This window comes from Rhinichthys klamathensis, unplaced genomic scaffold (genome assembly GCF_029890125.1).
Source record: "Rhinichthys klamathensis goyatoka isolate OS25496 unplaced genomic scaffold, OSU_Roscu_1.1 h1tg000176l_1, whole genome shotgun sequence".
In the NCBI taxonomy this organism is placed as follows: Eukaryota; Metazoa; Chordata; class Actinopteri; order Cypriniformes; family Leuciscidae; genus Rhinichthys; species Rhinichthys klamathensis.
Window position 1 is genome coordinate 7642309 of NW_026606705.1, and position 19117 is coordinate 7661425.

The 19117-nt window shown below is 38.7% G+C and overlaps 2 protein-coding genes across 3 annotated transcripts in view; both read right to left on the reverse strand.

Moving 5' to 3' along the window:
• The window catches only part of phf21b (PHD finger protein 21B), a 53466-nt gene extending 50450 nt beyond the window's left edge, over window positions 1-3016 (reverse strand). Inside the window, exon 1 of one of the 2 annotated variants that reach the window (XM_056260352.1) lies at window positions 2573-3016. In XM_056260352.1, coding sequence (XP_056116327.1) covers window positions 2573-2626 — 54 coding nt within the window. In that variant the 5' untranslated portion in view covers window positions 2627-3016. The remainder of the gene's footprint in view (window positions 1-2572) is intronic. The other variant, XM_056260351.1, reaches the window with a different exon arrangement.
• Window positions 3017-9676: 6660 nt separating this feature from the next.
• Window positions 9677-19117, reverse strand: part of slc37a3 (solute carrier family 37 member 3) — a 307587-nt gene continuing 298146 nt past the window's right edge. The window contains exon 15 of the transcript XR_008807932.1: window positions 9677-9687. The gene's annotated coding sequence lies outside the window, so the exon portion shown is untranslated. The remainder of the gene's footprint in view (window positions 9688-19117) is intronic.

The window sequence follows — 19117 nt, forward strand, 5'->3', positions numbered from 1 at the left end:
AGCTCAAGACTTACAGCAAGTTTATGAGTGTTTCTGGATCAGTGATGCAACAACTAGCAAGAAGACAACAATACAAAACCCTCTCGCACAATATATGTGTTAAAAACTCACAAGCTAAGACAGATATTTATATATGGATGAAAGATGTTTGCCCTGCGGGGGAACACAAGATACTTACAAAGGCTTTACACAATTATGATGTTCTCAGCTAATAAATGCTGGAGGGTTTGCTTCCTCCCATCATCTGCATTCATTTACAAGCCTCCTTCAAATGAAAGTTCGGGTGAAATATGAAGAGGGTGGGTCAGTAGTACAGGCCCGGATGACAAAAAAAAAAGTCCAATATCATGTTCAGTTACATATTTCTAGTTAGACTAGACACTCACGAATACAACATTTAGCATAAATAAGCTTTAATATTGACAAAACACCTGCGTTCGCTCCGCAGTCGCTTATAAATGTGGCGGTTAGCTTTGCAGCATTCTGGATTTTCTACATGCCACACATTTAGAATTCACTTCTTAAAGACTTTAATAGTAAACAGGGAAAAAAAACTGTTGAATAAATTATAAATTGTACTGCAAAGTCGCAGCCTTTGTTGGGGTTGAAAGCCTAAACATGAGAATGCCTTGAGAAAGCACCGTTTTATGTTTTAAAAGGTTTACATTTAGCGGTGAATTATGACACTTACTTTAAATGGAATTAGATCTCTGAATGCGATATATGGGTATGATTATTGCATTATAGAGACATCACGGTGCCTTATAATACTGTATCCTTTAAAATAATTACACAATAACAAATATATCATACTTGTAGCCCATTATGTGTATTTCCTTGTATTTTAATGCTTTTCCTCTGGTATTTACTGCATTATTTGACTCTTAAGCATGAATAAGTTAGTATTGTTAAGCATTTAAACTGTGATAGACACTATTAATTAGGAGAACCTCATAAGGAGTGTTATAAGGCCTACAGAGGCTTGTGTGTAGTGTCTTGTGTGATGCTGACTAGTGTTTTCTCCTCCCTTCCCCCTCTCCAGAATGGCCATGAATGAGCCCTCCCCCCAGCCAGAAACTCTGCAGACTTTTGCTCCATGTTAGGAAGAAACCAACACCCCTTCAGCACAAAATGGAAGCTTCCACTATCAAACTGGGGTACACCAACAAAAAAAAAAGCCTCACAACAAACATTTCACACAGTGTCAACATTTGACATTTAAAACACGTTGAAATGCAGGCGCGCGCCGCTGTCCGAGGTGCTGAAACTGCGTTACGAACTGAAAGTCCCAATCGAACGGACTCGAAATTCAGTCATTCTGACAGACGGATTCAGTGAAGGATTGAGAGCTTGTGTCTAACAAACCAACAAACCAAGGCCAAGCAGACGAATTACCCGTGAACACATGAATAATTGCTATCGGAACGCTATAGTATTGATGACCTTGCTTTTTGAGTCGCGATTATTAAAAAAAAGTGAAAGTGAACTGCAGAGATCGAATCAAATTCTACCACGTCGTCATGTGACCACGAAATATAACCCACCGGGAAGACTGTCGATAAAGTCTCGAATAAGTACGTTGAGGTTAAGTACACACTGAACAGCGATGTTTTAATGCAACATGGCCGAGGAAGTGAGCAACTTTCCTTCACAAACTCTCTAGAAGCATGTCGACCTACTAAAAATGGACGCTACAATTTACTAAAGAACCAAGACGATGTTCATGTGCACACATTAAGCAGTTGTTGTTATGATTTCACTGAACCCAGCTAATTTATAGTATTTTATAGTGTTTTTCCCCTGTATGACATTTCCAAAATGTCGCTTAATGCATTCATGAGGCCAAATATAATCCCTAATAAATGAATTATTACTTGTTTTCCCACTTAGGGCAGTTATTCTGCTTTGCCTTTAATGTAGTTGTTTCTTGGGCTCACCGCTATAATATTAAACACATTTAATCAACACGATTCTTCCCCAAAAACAACCTAAATGTTTTCAGAACTTCCCAAACCCCCCTTGTGTTATTTGGCAAAGTCACGTAAAGGACAAAGCGTTGAGAACGTCCGTAAGAACTAGTGATGCCGATAAAGTTTCTCGCCCCAATGTAAATGCCCCATTCTTCAACGCTTCAAATAAAATTAATTACCTGCGGGTCCCGCTTCATCAGTGCAACTAGTTTCTAAACGAAGTAAAACAACGAAAATGCGTTTCGTTGAAAGTGTTTCAAGTTAGGATGTGAGGGAGGAACAAAGCGGCGAGCAGCGAGTCCGTTTGAACCTCATAAATATTCAAGTCTCGTCCCGATCGCTACACAAAACCGCCGCATTATTAGTGCAAATCGCTAAAAACACGCCGCACGCGTGAAAGTGCATCAAAGAACGTTTTAACAATATGCGCTCAAAGTGATTATGGCGTCATAAAGGCGAAAGAATGTTACCGTTGTATGACTCTAAAAGGCTACGAATTCCAACCGAATTAAAGCGTTCGAACACGGCTGATGTCCGTCTTATAGCGTTTTATTCACGTAAGAATCCCAGGAAAGCTTGAACAAAATGCCATTTTTATTTACCTGATGACATTGGACTTCTACTTTGAGTGCTTCTTGAAGGCCTTGTAGCTCCATATTCCGACTTCAGAAGCACTTTTCCTCCACTTTCGACGCGATCCGCGTTATTTGTGGCGTAATACAAATATTTTAAAAGCAACAATAACAATCGCAAGAACTACTCGGGCTGCACAGCAAGTTCTCGCTTCTTTACTGGCCGTAAGACTCATCACCCACTTTACGCCAGTATAAACAAAAGTGCTCAGAAAGCGAGCTAAAGGTTCCAGCAGTCACGTAAATTCACTCCGTAATCCACACGGCAGACGCCCGAACGACCTATCCGTATCGTTCGGCTTTATTTCTAAGTCTTTGAGTTGAAAAATGTGGAACTATATTTTGTCCGAGTGCGCGGCGTGATTTCACTTTGCCTGGGGAAAAAGTTGCGCTTCGGTTGTCAATGCTAATTCGGGAAAGTTCCCGGATGGAGCAGTGAAAGAAGAACTCTCCCTTCCTCTGTCGCGTGCACGCGCTCCCTCAGTCATGGAGTCATGCGCGCTCCCGCAGTTCTCTACAAAAACCAATAGCACCAGCAGAACTATAGGCATAAAAATCAAACAATATGGATCAAATTATATATCTCTGTTAGTTACTTTGTGGAGAAGATAAGATGAGTATTCTTAACTGAACAGAGCTGCTCTGCACTTACATGTTCTGTTAAACTAAAAAGAGAAAAAGACATGATTGTTGGGAAATTATTACAAATTTTAAAGTTTTTTTGTTTGTTTTTTTGCACATTTTAAGAAAGAAATAATTTACCTGCTGAGAGTATGTTGACAGTCTGTGAAGTTGTAAAGCTAAGCTCCAGAAAATCAGTAATGAGGAGGCTTTGACAGTTACAGATTCGAAAAACAAAAAGTCGGGAATAAAGAACCCTAAACTCTAACACACACAAAACATTTCAGCATATAAAGGGTTCTTCAGGAGATACGGTTCTAAATTAAACTGTTACTATGTGTAAAGAACCTTTCAAGAACCATCATTTTTTAGTGAAAAAAGTTGTGTTTTAGTGGAAAATTGATGGAATTTCTTCCAGAGAACTTTTTTTTAAATTGTGCAAAATGTGTAAAATGTGTGGGGGTTTTTTATGTTATTTTATTCTATGGAGACAGCGAAAAACAAAGGCATCGCATTGATTGGCATACCCTTTTTCTTAGCTAAATACTATTGTCATTTTAAAATAGCAAAACAAAAAAAGTTTGAAAACTTCTAGACTTAATAAAAAAGTCAGACATTTTGGTAAGGTACTGCCATGCTGAAATGCTCATAAATAATCATAGCCACAACGCAAAGTTTATTCGATTCTGCATTAGTATGTATCTGTTATTCTAGCAATAAATCATATGTAAAGCAAACACAGTGGCTGAATTAAAATGATCTGATTTGATTATGAAGGAGACCAAAGAGAGTGTGTATTATGATTAAGTGTGATCTGTATGAATGATTTGGGGGGTGTATAGACACAACCCCCTCATAGACCCTCACAGACCTCTGTATAACCCCCACATCGCCTATATGAACGCAAATCCCTCCAACTATTAAAATGCAAATATGGGCCTCTGCTTTTATTAGCAGTCAGTAACATAGCGCTGCATTACCTCACGTATCCATTTATCATGAAATATTTCTGTTGCTAACATCATTTGCTACATGAAATCTGGCGTCTAAAGATAAATCGACTGTTTGCTTCTATGAATAGTTTGGTTCGGCTGCTCTAATAACATAAATGAAGCAAAACTCTGACCATGTATTAATGTTGTTACTCATTTACAGCAAAAGTTATAGAATTATCACACATACTACTATGTTTTGCATTTAACAGCTGATCATTTTGATCCTATTTGGGTTTTACTCCACCCTGTCCTCATCCCAACCCCCATCCACCCTCCCAGTGGTGCGTCCTCCGCCCCCTTCGGTCCTCTAAACACAAGTCACAACGCCATTGGAGCTTTACACCGTGCTCACGCACTGCTCTGCCACTGCCGTCCAATCAGGAGTTGCGGCTGTGGCATATGCATCCAGACAGAAGGGATGAGAGCCAATCAGCTTTCAGGACAGGAGGAATGTGATGTGGAAGTTAATGTGATGCAGAAAGGGCAGTTCAGTGCATTTACTTACAACCGACTGGAAACCCTCTTCTGCTTGATGTGTGTGCTTATGAAGGAACTGGTCAAAAAGCATTTTGAACAGAGGATATTTGGAGATTTTCCAGCATTTTAATCATTGTTTTCCTTTCGTTTCAAATGGTTGTGACAAATATTTCATGTGGTGTCTGTTTTAATATGGTCATAAAAGTCAATCATCGGGGTCAAAGCACCAATGGCCCACGTGGATCATTTGCAATCCAATTAAAATGCATCTTATGATGTGGTTTTTATAGCAAAGTCCATCTTGAATCTTTTAGAGTTTGATGGAAAGGGTTACAGCAACACATGTGTCAAAAGGGCTACTGACTTTTAAAGGAAATCAATCCCTCTTTACTGTGAGATTAAAAGAGAAGTAAAAAAAAATACCCCTGTATTAAAAGCTGAAAGGCGTGCCATGTGATAATATGTGTGGACTCATATTTAACATTCACATGTCATAGAATGTCACAGGACAATGTGAAGACATCATTTGCAGCTCAAACCCTTGTTTATCCTTTTCATTTTTAAAATTTGTTTCTATAATATGTGTTGCCTTCTATCCTTCTGCTTGCAGTTTAATACATGTGTTTGTTTTAATATAAGAAGTAAACAGTAAAGAAGTGTCTTTATAGAAATTTTATAATTTATAGTATCTGGATAAAGACACAAAATTGTTTCTTTATTTTAAACGAACAGCAATATATTTAATCATGTCTGGTAAATTGAAAAATGTGTTTTATTGGTGTGTATTAAAGTCAACCCTCATTCTTCCATCGAGTCATTCTGACCTGGAATTTATTTTTTAAATTTTGAAAAATTGAGTTCATCGGAACCACCAAAAAAATTAAATGGATTCGAGGAGTTTTGTGGTTACATTTTAAAAAGTAGCAAATCCTTCCCTCACTAGAGGAATGCTTCAGTACACATAGAAAACCTAAAAATGCAAAAAATTCAAAATAAAAAATGCTAAGACTTTACCAAAAAAAAAAACAAATTATTATGTCTACATGTGTATCTGGAATGCATACTGAAAAGAACTGACTTTAGGACCCAGTGGAACAGCTCATTTGCTCCATATAGAGCTATAAGGCCATCTAGTGTCTAGAGTCATGAAATATCATGTTATATTAAAGAAATTCCACAAGAGGACGGCAAAGACACCCAATGTAAAATACGTTGAGCTGAATTAAAAGATTTATGCATGATATTGTGAGTTATTTTGAATTTAAGTTGAAAGAATGTGAGGAATGTACTTAAATTACTAAATGACTATTTATTGATTATTTATTGATTAAATCTAGTAATTAAAAGGTAAAAAAAAAAAAAAAATTAAATCTCCAAAAAAAATGCATTAAAAAATAGAAAAAAATATTATCAAAATTAAATAAAATAAGCTTTCTGAACAAAAAAAATCAATTATAATTGTAGGGCTTCAGGTCACGAGGGAAGGATTTGTTACAGGACGCGAGGGAAGGATAAATGAAGCATTTAACAGATTTCTATGTACACTGATTAAATTAAACTATACTCTCAGTACACAATAGTTATGCAAATGAACTAGATCAATGCATTTATTTCCATTTAAAGGGATGGAAACCGATTAAAAAAAAAGATTCCTTATCATGTGGCTCCCTCTAGTGGACAGCATTCATCTCAATAGAAATGGCTGATAGATGTTTGGAGAAGTTTGAAGATCTGACAAAACACCCTATGGAATGTGAAAAAGTCTTCTTTTTTTTTTTACAAATTAGTGGTGGATACAAATTTTTATTTTTTTAATTGTTCTCGTTTAAAGCAAGCATTCGGAAGAAATACGATTTTTGATTCTTCCACACAAACAGTTATGGAGTTATTAGCTAAAATGTAAAGTTTCTTATAATAACACCACTTTGTGGCTGATTTTCACAAAAATTCGGTACACATATTCATTTTCACAAGATGTACAGATTTTGTATTTATTAATATACCCATATTAGCTTCTAAAACTGGATTGGCTGCTGGCGGCCATGTTTTTTTTTTAAACATATATTAGAGGATATGTTAGGAAGTCCACTAAAGAAGATTCGTACCAATTTTCCACTCCTTGGGTCATACGGGTGCAGAGTTATAGGGCCCTATTTTAACGATCTAAGAGCATGGTCTAAAGCGCAGGGCGCAGGCTCACTTAGGACGTGTCCGAATCCACTTTTGCTAGTTTAAAGTAACAACGGGAAAAATGGTCGGCGCTCCCGGCGCATGGTCTAAAAGTCCCTATTCTCTTAATGAGTAATGGGTGTGTTTTGGGATTTACGTGCATTAAAACAATCAGAGTCTCATCTCTCCATTCCCTTTAAAAGCCAGTTGCGCTCCATGGCGGATTCGCAATTTACATGGCGGAATTTGCGAGCTGAAAAACTAAACGCTTCACTAGAGAGGAAACGGATCTGCTTAATTTATTTATAATAATTTTTACATTGTAATCCTTTTATTTTTAATATTTGGCTAGCTTGTGTGCTGCTGGGCATCCCTGTGTGTGTAATAAGCAGAGTGTACGCGCGTTTTGGACCCGCCTATAGGCGCACATTACTAACGCGCTCGAGAGAGAGCTGGTCCTGCTCTAGGCAACAAAAAAAATATTGCGCCATTAACTTTAGACCAGGTTTTTGTTGGTCAATGGCACAGTCTATTTCAGTTTCCTTAAAATAGCAATGCGCCAACAATGCGCCTGAACACACCTCGTTTTCAGACCATGGGCACACAAATAGGCGCAAATGCATTTGCTATTTAAACAACGTGTCGCAAGACGTGAAAATGATAACTGTGTCAGGCTGAAACTAGTAAAAACACTTGCGTAACGCCTGGCACTTTCACTTTCTCGCACTTTCAATTTACAAATAGCTGTTTTCGCTCAAACATGAAAGCAAAATAATGAAGCATACTATTAAACACGCATCAATTTACTGACATCACAAGTGGAATAAATAGTAAGAAATGAGCCTCATGTATAAAAATGTATAAGAACCTGAGCATAACTAGACATCAGCAGCTCAAGTTAACTGGAAAATATTTATTTATTAAAGTGTAGGGTACCAATAAATTAAAATAAAATAAAATAAATTAAAGTACCAAAAAACATGCTAAATTGCACTTGATCACATTGATCATTACACAAACTCTGTATGCAGAAATGTACAGAGTTTGTGTAATGATCAAATGGTGTCATTTACAGATGCATTATATTTTTAAATGATTACTGTCCTTGGTAACAAATTGTTCTCATAAAATGTATCTGGGACAAACTTCCAGAATCACCTATACTAATAAAGCCACAATCTAATCCTGTCTACTTTAAACAAACCTCCTCTGGAGCTCATGGATCTGTTACCATGACAACAACTCCAAGATGAGAACAGAACAGTCTAACCCTAACACACAAAACAACGGGGTCCTGAACACTAACCATAATAATCAACAATGCTTATATATTTAGAAATGAAGCATTGGGTCAAACATGTATTAAATAATAAAATGATCATAATAATTAACGGTAACAGACTGTAAAAATGCTACAGTGGAAAACTGTTAATTGGTTAACAGAAAGTGTTTTGTACTATATATAGCGAATAACTATGATAGATCTAACTGTACATTTAATGTAATTTTACAGTAAAATACAAGTTTTTGGAAGTGAAAAAGAACAAGTCATTGTATAATTTACAGTGAAAAACCGTAAATTGACATTCCCACAATTCCCAATTTTGCTGAAATAACTGTTTCTTCATAGTTTTTCTTAGTTTTTTCTAATCAGTTATGTACTGTACATTAGGGTTTTATGTTACTTTTATGTTGTTAGATTAATGTTTATTGCATTTTTTAAATGTCATGTGTGTTACCATGATTGTGTTTAGTGTTTGTGTGAATGACACTGTGCAGCTTCTATATACTAATACTCACTTTCTTGTGTAAACGCTGCTTAGATTGATCATGTGACTCTCATCACCACTGTGATTGGTAATTGTCAGTATATAACAATGGTACAAAACAGACACATCAATAAGTTGGTAAATTAACATTATATCAGTTAATGAAATTTTACTGTAAATTTAAGTTAAGCCTGTAAAACCTAAAATGTTGCTACCGTATTTTTTACAGTAAATTTCTGGTAACCACATGCAGCTGCCATTTTTTTTTTACCCTAAATTTAACAGATTTTTTTTTACAGTGTACATTTCATGTTGACTTTAAGCTCATGGAACGGTAAAACAACAAACGTTATGTCAACATAATGTGACTAATTCCAGCCGTTTTCCTTTACTTTTCTTTGAGACACGTGACCAGTCATGACATCAGATCTTCGATGTCCTGAAACACACTCTGACTTTAATAAGAGAGTTTCCTGGAATAGAGGAGTGTGTGTCACTTGAGCTCGGCTCTTACTGTAAGCATCACGGCTGAGAGAGAGGAGAACTGATCGCACCGTAACCTTCATCTGCACATGCCAGCACTAGGAGTAGTTTTAGAATCAACTCATGTGCCAGTCAGGGAAACATGACAAACATGCAATGCCTTAAAAACAGCAATATTCTAAGTACTGTATTTCCACCACACGTATTTTAGGCAATAATGAGTATAGTTTTCTTTTAGAGAAAAAAACATTGCAACCACAAGTGCTAATCTAACTTGTCAACAAATCAATTAGGACTGGCAAATGTTGTCACCTAGTCAATATTCTTGAGACAGGCTGGTTTTATGAATATTCAAATGAGATGATGCAGTGGTTTAGTGCACATGTGAGCTCTACAGGTTTGAGTCTAAAGCTGTGCCTTGCTCTTTTATTCATATTCTGTTCTCTATATAATATTCTTGTCAATGTAAAGTGGGAAATGTTGTTTTTTATTTCAATATCTGAGTTTTTTTAAAACCTCACATACCGCATACGCTAAATATCCTGAGATTCTATTAAGTAATGCTGAACTGCTGGAATTCCAGATGCTCCAGATGCTGGAATTCCAGATCTGAGGTGGTTTGAGTTGCCGACGCACTTTATATGAACAAATTAAGACACGCTTCGTCAGCTGTAAATACTGAATGCGACTTGGCAGGCAGATGTATTTGAATGCATATCATCACAGTTTTTGACATTTATGGTTCATCTCTCCTTGCAAAGGCAGAAAGAGAGAATCAAAACATCAGAAAAGATCTGAATAAACATCTATGTGATTAACATTGCATATGCTATATATATAACACATATATGTTTATTCAGATGTTTATATATATATATATATTATATATATATATATATGAAACACACACACACACACATATATTTTTACTCAAAAGTTGGGAAACATTACTATTTTACAGCCCATTCTCATCCCTAGGCGTCATAAAAATGACGCCTTGGGAATCATTTTGAGGCTTGTTTGAGATGCGCCTTGCCTCGCCTGAATTGTAGTCGAGAGTAGGCGGCTGCAGTGAGAGGAGGAGTGAAAAAAGCGCAGGCAAGCCGGACAGATCGCTCTTCTCGCAGTGGATCTGACACCTGTGAGATCAAAGGCGGATATCGCGGGATTCACACTCGTGCACGGTGTTGCTAATAAACTGGATGTATTTTAAGTTTTGTTGCTTGAATATGAAAATAAATATAATGAACAAGACACCCAAAGTACTTATTTAATTCCATTTTAAATAGGCCTATATGTTTATGAATCATTTTTTTTCTTTACAGATATGTGTTTTTATTTTTAATTTTTTTTAATTTTTTATTACATCACATAGATCGCACTGTCAGAGAGTTTGGGGATATCCACACATAATCTATACACATAAAACATGATATCAAAGTTTTAAAATCAAACATTTTAAAAGAGAACAATACATCACGGTTGTTTAAACCAATGAGCATAGCTGGGTTTCAATCACGTGATTATGATGACGCGCGAAATTCAGATGGAGGGCAGGGAGTGAAGAGCGCAATGGACGAGATGGAGGAAAGTCCGTACTGTACTACTTTTCACACTATTACAAGAGAAAGATATAAACAAAAAATCAAACATGTTGGACGTGATCCTTAAGTTATGAAGAGGAGCGATTTTCAACTGAATTGAAAGATTTTCCTGCCATCGGGGCGGTAGATATCAGCAACTACCTCGTCTTACAGACATACTTTGACTTTACAAAGTTCGTAAACGTTGCTACACGTTAACTTACACGTTACACAAACATAGCCACTTAAGTTGTATTAACTCACCTTTGACGAAGTGATCACGGCACACACGGGCATTTTCCCATTCGGCTCCTTTCGACCGCAGACGTAGGTTTGCAAGCCGTTTTCCCGGAGTTTTTCGGTCAATTTCTTGCATTTCCCCCCTTATGAACAACAACTTTTGGTACACGATAAAAACTCCTCGTGGTTTGATCGATTTAAGTAACCATAAACGACGCAAAACATAGGCATTTTGAGTTTGTTATAGTGCTTTCTAAATACAGCAAATCACTTCCTGCCCTCCATTTGCATTTCGCGCCATGGCAACGCAGTGGCGTGACGTCATATGAAAACAAGCTATTAAGCTGTGCCGTCAGCAAGTCGTTTCCCATCATGCTTTTGATCAGCGCAGTCGGTGGAGAGCAACTGCACGTGACTGCAGAATCCGACACGTGCGCCTTGCGGTCGCGAGAGTTTTTTGACACACGTCAGCATGACATCAGAGCAAGGCGGACCGCACTCGGACACATTTCTAACCGGCATGCATCTCGCGCTGATCACCGGTGATCGGTTCTGCGCAGATTTTGCTCATCTCAAACAAGCCTATTTTGACCATGCTTCAATATTTGACGCTTTAGGCACCCTTTAGCGTCAGTTACATGACGTGATCCTATGGCGTCATCTCACTGACGCTTTACCTTTAACGTCAGTTAGATGACGCTATCTAATCCTAACCCTACCCCAGACCTAAACCTACCCGCGTCATCTAACTGACGCTAAAGGTAAAGCGTCAGTTAGATGACGCCCTAGGATCGCGTCATGTAACTGACGCTAAAGGGTGCCTAAAGCGTTGAATATTGAAGCATGGTCAAAATTGTCATTTTAGTGACGCCTTGGGATGAGAATGCGTTGTATTTTAAATGTTTTTGAAAGAAGTCTCTTATGCTCATCAAGCCTGCAGTTATTTGAGCAGAAATAACTTAAATATTATGAAATATTATTACAACACTTTTGAAAGAACAGCATTTATTCAAAATATAAATCTTTTCTAGCAATATAAATCTTTACCATCACTTAATAAAAGTATTAATTTCTTTTAAAAAAAGAAAGAAAACAAATACTGACCCCAAACTTTTGAACAGTATTATATTGTTACAAAAGATTTCTATTTTAAATCAGTGCTGTTCTTTTTAACTTTTTATTCAACAAATTATCCTGGAAAAAAATATCACAGGTTATAAAAAAATATATATATATTAAGCAGCACAGCAGTTTCCAACATTGATAATAAATCAGCATATTAAGAATGATTTCTGCCGGATCATGTGACATGAAGACTGGAGGAATGGCTGATGAAAATACTTTGCATTACATAAAAAATATATATTTTAAAGTATATTAAAATAGAAAACCCTTATTTTAAATTGCAATGATATTTCACCATATTACTGTTTTTTTCTGTATTTTTTATCAAATAAATGCAGGCTTGATGAGCATTAGAGACTTCTTTCAAAAACATTAAAAATAGTTAATAATAGTTGTAGATACATTAATAATGTATCTACAATGCACTTAATCAATAACATGTTCTTCATTTAATCATGTTCTTGTTTATTATTTGAAAGAGACGTATTTGCACTAATCAGTAAACTAATATTTAATAGGTGTAAATATACAATTGTGTACTTTGAGTCCTGTTTAGTTTTAATATCCGTCACAATCGCTTACAGATTTCACATCTACCGGCAAGTGCTCTTGCTATTTGAATGTAATGGTTGTTTTGGATGACAACTTTCATTTAAATGATTAAAAAGATTGTACCGTATGGTGCTGAAATATGGTTAAAGACATGCAGATAATGCCAGAGAGATGGTTCCATTAAGAGAAACCAATTAAATTTCCTCTTAATTTGTCCATTCACTCCTATAATTACAGCATGTTAACTAAATCTGCATAATTAGACTTTCACTGATCTGTGCTGCCTGATTGACATTTAAATATGTCATCTGAACAAATTAGCAATTAGAGACGCATACCGCAAAAAAAAAAAAAAAGATAATCAGCCCACATGACTTCATTAAGACACTAGTGAGGAGAACCTATGACCGCTTTGGTCACACATAGGTAAAAAATCTGAATTTTTCTAGTCAGATTGCCTCTACGGATTTTTTGCTATTATTAAACTGTTAAAAAACATTGAAAAGGGTCTAAGTGAGCGGATATTGACTGGAATAAGCTGCAATATGGACTCAACCATATGCTAATAGTCAAAGGTCTAGCTAGATACATGAGCATATTGGAACGTTATTCCCATCAGATTTACAAACATTTTCGTCTTTCTGCATGTTGATGGAACCGGAAAAAGGGATCAAGAGTGTTCCACTGTTCTCCTACTTATATTTAACTCTTCATTCTTAAATACAAACATATTTAGATTTTTTTTTTAATGGTTTGACAGTTTGATGTCTTAAATGATTCTTTTTAATTATTATTATTAAACAATCTAAGTGTTGGAGCTCTAAAGAACAGGGGGTTTCGAACTTTTTGATGCCAAGGTCCCCCAAATATATGGATTCCGCTGCGAGGAATATAAAAGGCAGCTATTCATTTTCAGTAAAGTACCTATTGTGCGAGAAAAATACTGTGATGTGTTTTTTTCCCTCAAAAATTAAACAATGGGCTTGTATATTGTTATTGTTCTAATAGCAAAGCAAATTACTGAAATATGTTCTTGTATTATGTTGACAGATTTTACGATTTTTTTGGTTTTAAACAAACCAAAGTCTGATTATGAGTGTTAGAAACTCCACTGACGGTTAACACAAACCATTCTTGAACATATTGTGAGTGTGACCACCCTACATATAGTTTGGATCACAAATATATTCAATTATTTGTATACAGGCCTATAATTTTTTTATCTGCATATATATTTCTATTTACATGTAGTATACCGGTACATACGTTTTAATGAGTTTGCACTGAACAGTTCAGCTGTATTTTCTGAATTCTGGGTGGCAGTTGAGAGAGTTACCGTGGCGACTGCAGCATATCCTCAGACAACAAAGAGGACTGTTTAAGCAACCACTAACTCTTGTCTCTCTCTCTTATTTACTGCTTACTTAAGGTTAGTTAAAATCATTAAATTGCATATCAAACTGAAATTTTGATAACATTTTGATAACATTTAAATCTGTCATATGGTCATGATACAATGTGCCCTAACTATGGGGCATTTTGCCACATTTCACTTCCATTCTTTAGGGGTAAATCAAGAAAAAAGTATACACTGTATTAATGAAACAAAACGTAAGTAGGTTTACACAAACTGAGAAAGTAAAAAAGTAAACTAATAGAGAACTAATAGAGAACCAATATAGAACCAAAAATCAAGACTGTTGTCAGTCTCCAAAGAACCATATTAGCAACTCAAGAACCCTATACAGTGGGGGGAAAAGGTTCTTGATAAGAAGAATGTAACTTACTAACTTGTAAATAAAAAACCCTTGTCCGCTAATTTCCATCTGGGTCCTATCTCTTGCAGAATTGTGACAAAACGAACCAGCCAACATAGGACCCAGCAGTGAGCATCCGTGTAGTTCCCCCCGTAACTGCCCAATAGAGACTGGCATTGGATGACCCCTTGCCACAGTGGGAGATGAAGCAACTGGGAATTTGGGATTTTTGGAACTTCACCCACTATCTGCATCACCGCAAGGACTGGCAGAGACTGACACCACCAGAGTCAGCTTGCAGTGACCATACTGCCATCCCTCTTTCGTCGAGTCAAATTCAAGATCTTTCTCTGACTCCAACGTTAAAGCGTAGACTGACAAGGAGGAGGGCAGCCCAGACCACTGTCTCTGAGTCCAGGGAGTCAGTTGCAGTCATAGTAAATGCAATCCCTGCAGAAGATTCCAAGTCCTTTCCAGTTGTCTCAGAGTCCGTCACGTCCATCCTAGTCACTCCCGAGTCTGTCAAGTCTAGTCACCCCAAGGCAAACCATGACAGTTTCAGCCACACCAGATCCAGTCAAGTCTGTTCTAGTCAGCCGGGTGTCGGCTGAGACCGTTCCTGCAGTTTATCCTGAGTCAATCAAGACCACTGCAGTCATCCCAGAGTCTGTCAAGTCTGCTCCAGTACCTCCAGAGTCTGTTTGCAGTGACCAACCTGCTCTCCCACCTTCAAGTCAAGTTCCAGATCCTCTTCTGACTCCAAGGAAACAAAGGAAGAGAGCGAACAAGATGGCTGCATCAGTATCCGAGCCAGTCGAGCCCGCTCCTGCCATTCCTGAGCCAGTCGAGCCCGCTGCTGCCAGTCCAGAGCCAGTCGAGCCCGCTCCTGCCATGCAGTCCAGAGCCAGTTGAGCCCGCTCCTGCCAGTCCAGAGCCAGTCGAGCCCACTCCTGCCAGTCCTGATTCAGTCGAGCCCACTCCTGCCAGTCCTGAGCCAGTCGAGCCCGCTCCTGTCAGTCCAGAGCCAGTCGAGCCCACTCCTGCCAGTCCCGAGTCAGTCGAGCCCGCTCCTGCCAGTCCAGAGCCAGTCGAGCCCGCTCCTGCCAGTCCAGAGCCAGTTGAGCCCACTCCTGCCAGTCCAGAGCCAGTCGAGCCCACTCCTGCCAGTCCTGATTCAGTCGAGCCTGCTCCTGCCAGTCCTGAGCCAGTCGACCCCGCTCCTGTAAGTCCAGAACCAGTCGAGCCCGCTCCTGCCAGTCCCGAGTCAGTCGAGCCCGCTCCTGCGAGTCCTGAGTCAGTCGAGCCCTGAGTCAGTCCTGCCAGTCCAGAGCCAGTCGAGCCCGCTCCTGCCAGTCCAGAGTCAGTCGAGCTCGCTCCTGCCAGTCCTGATTCAGTCGAGCCCGCTCCTGCCAGTCCAGAGCCAGTCCAGAGCCAGTTGAGCCCGCTCCTGCCAGTCCTGAGTCAGTCGAGCCCGCTCCTGCCAGTCCTGAGCCAGTCGAGCCTGCTCCTGCCAGTCCAGAGCCAGTCGAGCCCACTCCTGCCAGTCCTGAGCCAGTCTAGCACAAATTGTCATGCCCTCAGAAGCAGAGGAAAAGGAGGCCCCATGTTGGCAAGTCAAATACCCTTTTTTTAGAGGCCCCTAGCCCATTGGCCCAGGAGGGCCCAGGTTCAGAGATTCCCAAGTCATTGGTCCAGGAGGACCTAAGTTATGAGGTTCCTAAACCATTGGCCCAGGAGGGTCGGAGCCAAGAGGCACCTATCTTAGTGGTCAAGGAGGACCTGATTCAAATGGTCCAGACTCCAGCTGTCCCAGAGCCCGCTGCGGAGGAAGCTGTCCCAGAGTCCACCAGTGCAGCCCAGGAGGGCACTCCCGAGTCAAGTCCAGAGTCTGTCCCTGAAACCCTGGAGGAACATCCCAGGGTCAAGTCAAGTCTATATCTCTGTAGCCATGGAGTACGGTTCAGAGTCAGTGCCTAAGACTGTCCATGTCTCTCCCGAACACATTCCCTTGACCCTTCCTGCCAGTATGGCTATGGCCCCCATGTTCATTCCTAAGTCCTTCCACAATCAAAGATTCATCCCGAAGACCGTTCCTGACACTAAGGCTATTTTCAAGCCCCGACCATTTGAGCAAGCTCATCTTCCAAGAAAGACTGTCCCTACCCCTCCTATCCCACCCTCTGTTTTGCCTGGTCATTATGTGTTTTCAAAGCCGGCACCTACCTGGTCAGCCTCAAACTATTCCCCTGGATTATCTTCCCTGTGTTTCCTGGATGCCCCGGAACTCCAAGTTTTGTTGTTTCATGTTTCTATGTTTGTCTTGTGTTTGAGCACATGGCTCTGTCTTTGTTTGTGTTTGCCATGTGCCCCTATTGTCCTGCCTCCTTGTTTCCTGTTACCACGCCCCCTTGTTTAGTCCACGTCTAGTCCTCGTTTCAGAAATTGTGCTCATGTGCTCTGGTCCCTTTATACTGTGCCTCTTTCCCTCATGTCTTTGCTGGTTCGTTGTGTATGTACTTTGCAGTGTTTCCGGTTTTGTTTTGCTTAGCTTTTGCTCTTGTGCTTTATAATCTAGTTTGAGTTCTCTTATGTTTTAGAATTTTATTTTTAGTTACTTTCTTCAGTTCTTATTTTTCCTGTCAAGTGGAAGTCTTAGATTTCAAATCCAGTTTTTTTATTTCTGGTATCTTAGTTTTTTTGTTTTTTTTGTTTTACTTTTTTCATTAATTTGCTTTAGTTCTATTTATTTCTCTACTTTTTGTTTCTCTAGTAATTGATCTTATCAGTTTATTTTTGTTTCTTTATTGTTGCTATATCTTTGTCTGTCTTGTCTTAAGTCTTGTATGTTCTTCAGTGTGTCCCTGCCCTGTATCCTGAGTTCCCTGGCCAGTGACTCTTAACTGCCTGGCAGGCTGACTGGTGCAGCTATCTAACTCCTGTTACAAGTCTCTGAACGTTCTCACAGAACGTGAGCCTCTACCTGGCGGCAAGACTGGTGCAACATCTAGGATCTACATCAAGCTACAAGTTCCTTGTGTTCCTGCCTGGTCTTTCCTTTGGAGCTACTTCTATTGCACTCACGTCATCGCCATCTTACTGACAGTCTCAGTGGTAATCTTTCCTGTCTGTCGTTGTGTCGTCTGCCCTGCCCTACTGTTTGCACTGTGGTTCACACTTCACTGTCCCTGCTGTCTCAAGTTTTCAGTCTTGTTAATAAAAACCCCTTGTCTGCTCATTTGCATCTGGGTCCTATCTCTTGCAGAATTGTGACAAGAATACAAAAATAGGATGCAGGAGAAAAAAGTTTAACACTTACTTTACCAATAAAATAAAATAAAGATCTAGTCATTTTTGCTTATGGTTTAACTGAATCATCGCAGGTCATGAAGTAAGTATGGTCAATAAAGTGAGATTAAATGCATACAAAATTATGTTTTATTTAACATATTTAGTTATTGGAGGTTTGCATAGTCTGATTCTGAATTTCACTGATTTTATTCATTTTGAGGAATATTGAATATTGAATTGAATATTGAATTCAAGTGAGATAAGTAAATGCACGCTCACATTTAGTCTACAATAACCATCATGTTTACACACAACGCCTCTGCACTTCGATTTGTCTCAATATGGGGACAAGAGAGCTGCCAGTCAATAAATGGGAAAACAAAGAATCTTGCGTTACTTATTTGAAAAAGTTACTCAGATATTTTGTTGTTTATTTTAAAATAAAAGTAATGCGTTACTTTAGTTACTTGAACAAGTAATCGGATTACGTAACTCAAGTTACTTGTAATGAGTTACCCCCAACACTGCTAACTTACTCTAGTACTAAATTGAAATACGGTATTGTATTGTATTGCTTGTACAATAAAAAAATAAAAATAAAAAAGGATTATTCAATTCAATTTGATGGAATTTTACTATTAATTAAATTGCGTAAACCTTAAAAAAGGCTTAAAATTGTATGTTTGGATGAAAGCATCTGACAGGCACTGTCAAAACATTCAAAGGTTTCGTCAGTGCTTCACATTATAAAGTGAACCTTGAGTCAAAGGGTTTGTTAACACTATAAACATTCTTGTAGCTCAAAGCATGGCGCTAGCAATGCCAAGGTCACGGGCTCAATTCCAAGGAAATGCATGAACTGAAAATGTTTACCCTGAATGCAAGGTAATTTACTCTGATAAAAGTGTCTGCCAAATGTATAAATGTAGGCTAAATTTGACAAACGCCTGAAAGGCCTTGTACATTGTTTAATGGATTTTTCACTTTTAGTAATTTGAAATGATTGTAAACATGGCACAGTCAGTCTCGTATGATGGCTACAGTCACCTCGGCTTTATCCCATCCATCTGGTCAGGGCTCTCCTGTGGCCACCAGGACCTCTGGCATAGCCGATATCCTGCTTTCTGAAACACCTGCTTCTGAGTTGGCACAGAAGTGTGGGATCCTGAGAGATTGGAACACAGCCATCTGTTTCTCCATGCCACCGCGACCAGAAGTGCCTGTAATCTGCCTACAGAAGGAAACAAGGCTGAATAATATCCAGAAACACACCCTCACACACACACACACACACACAGGTTGACCCATGCTGTAGCACTACAAATAAATTGGGTTTTATAACAATAAGGTTGTGCTACTGTGAATATTTTATGCCGTCGCTTACAGCACCTTTTAACTGTGACTATTTACATAATGTTTTACTTAAATATAACACGTTGAAACAAAATAATGTTAT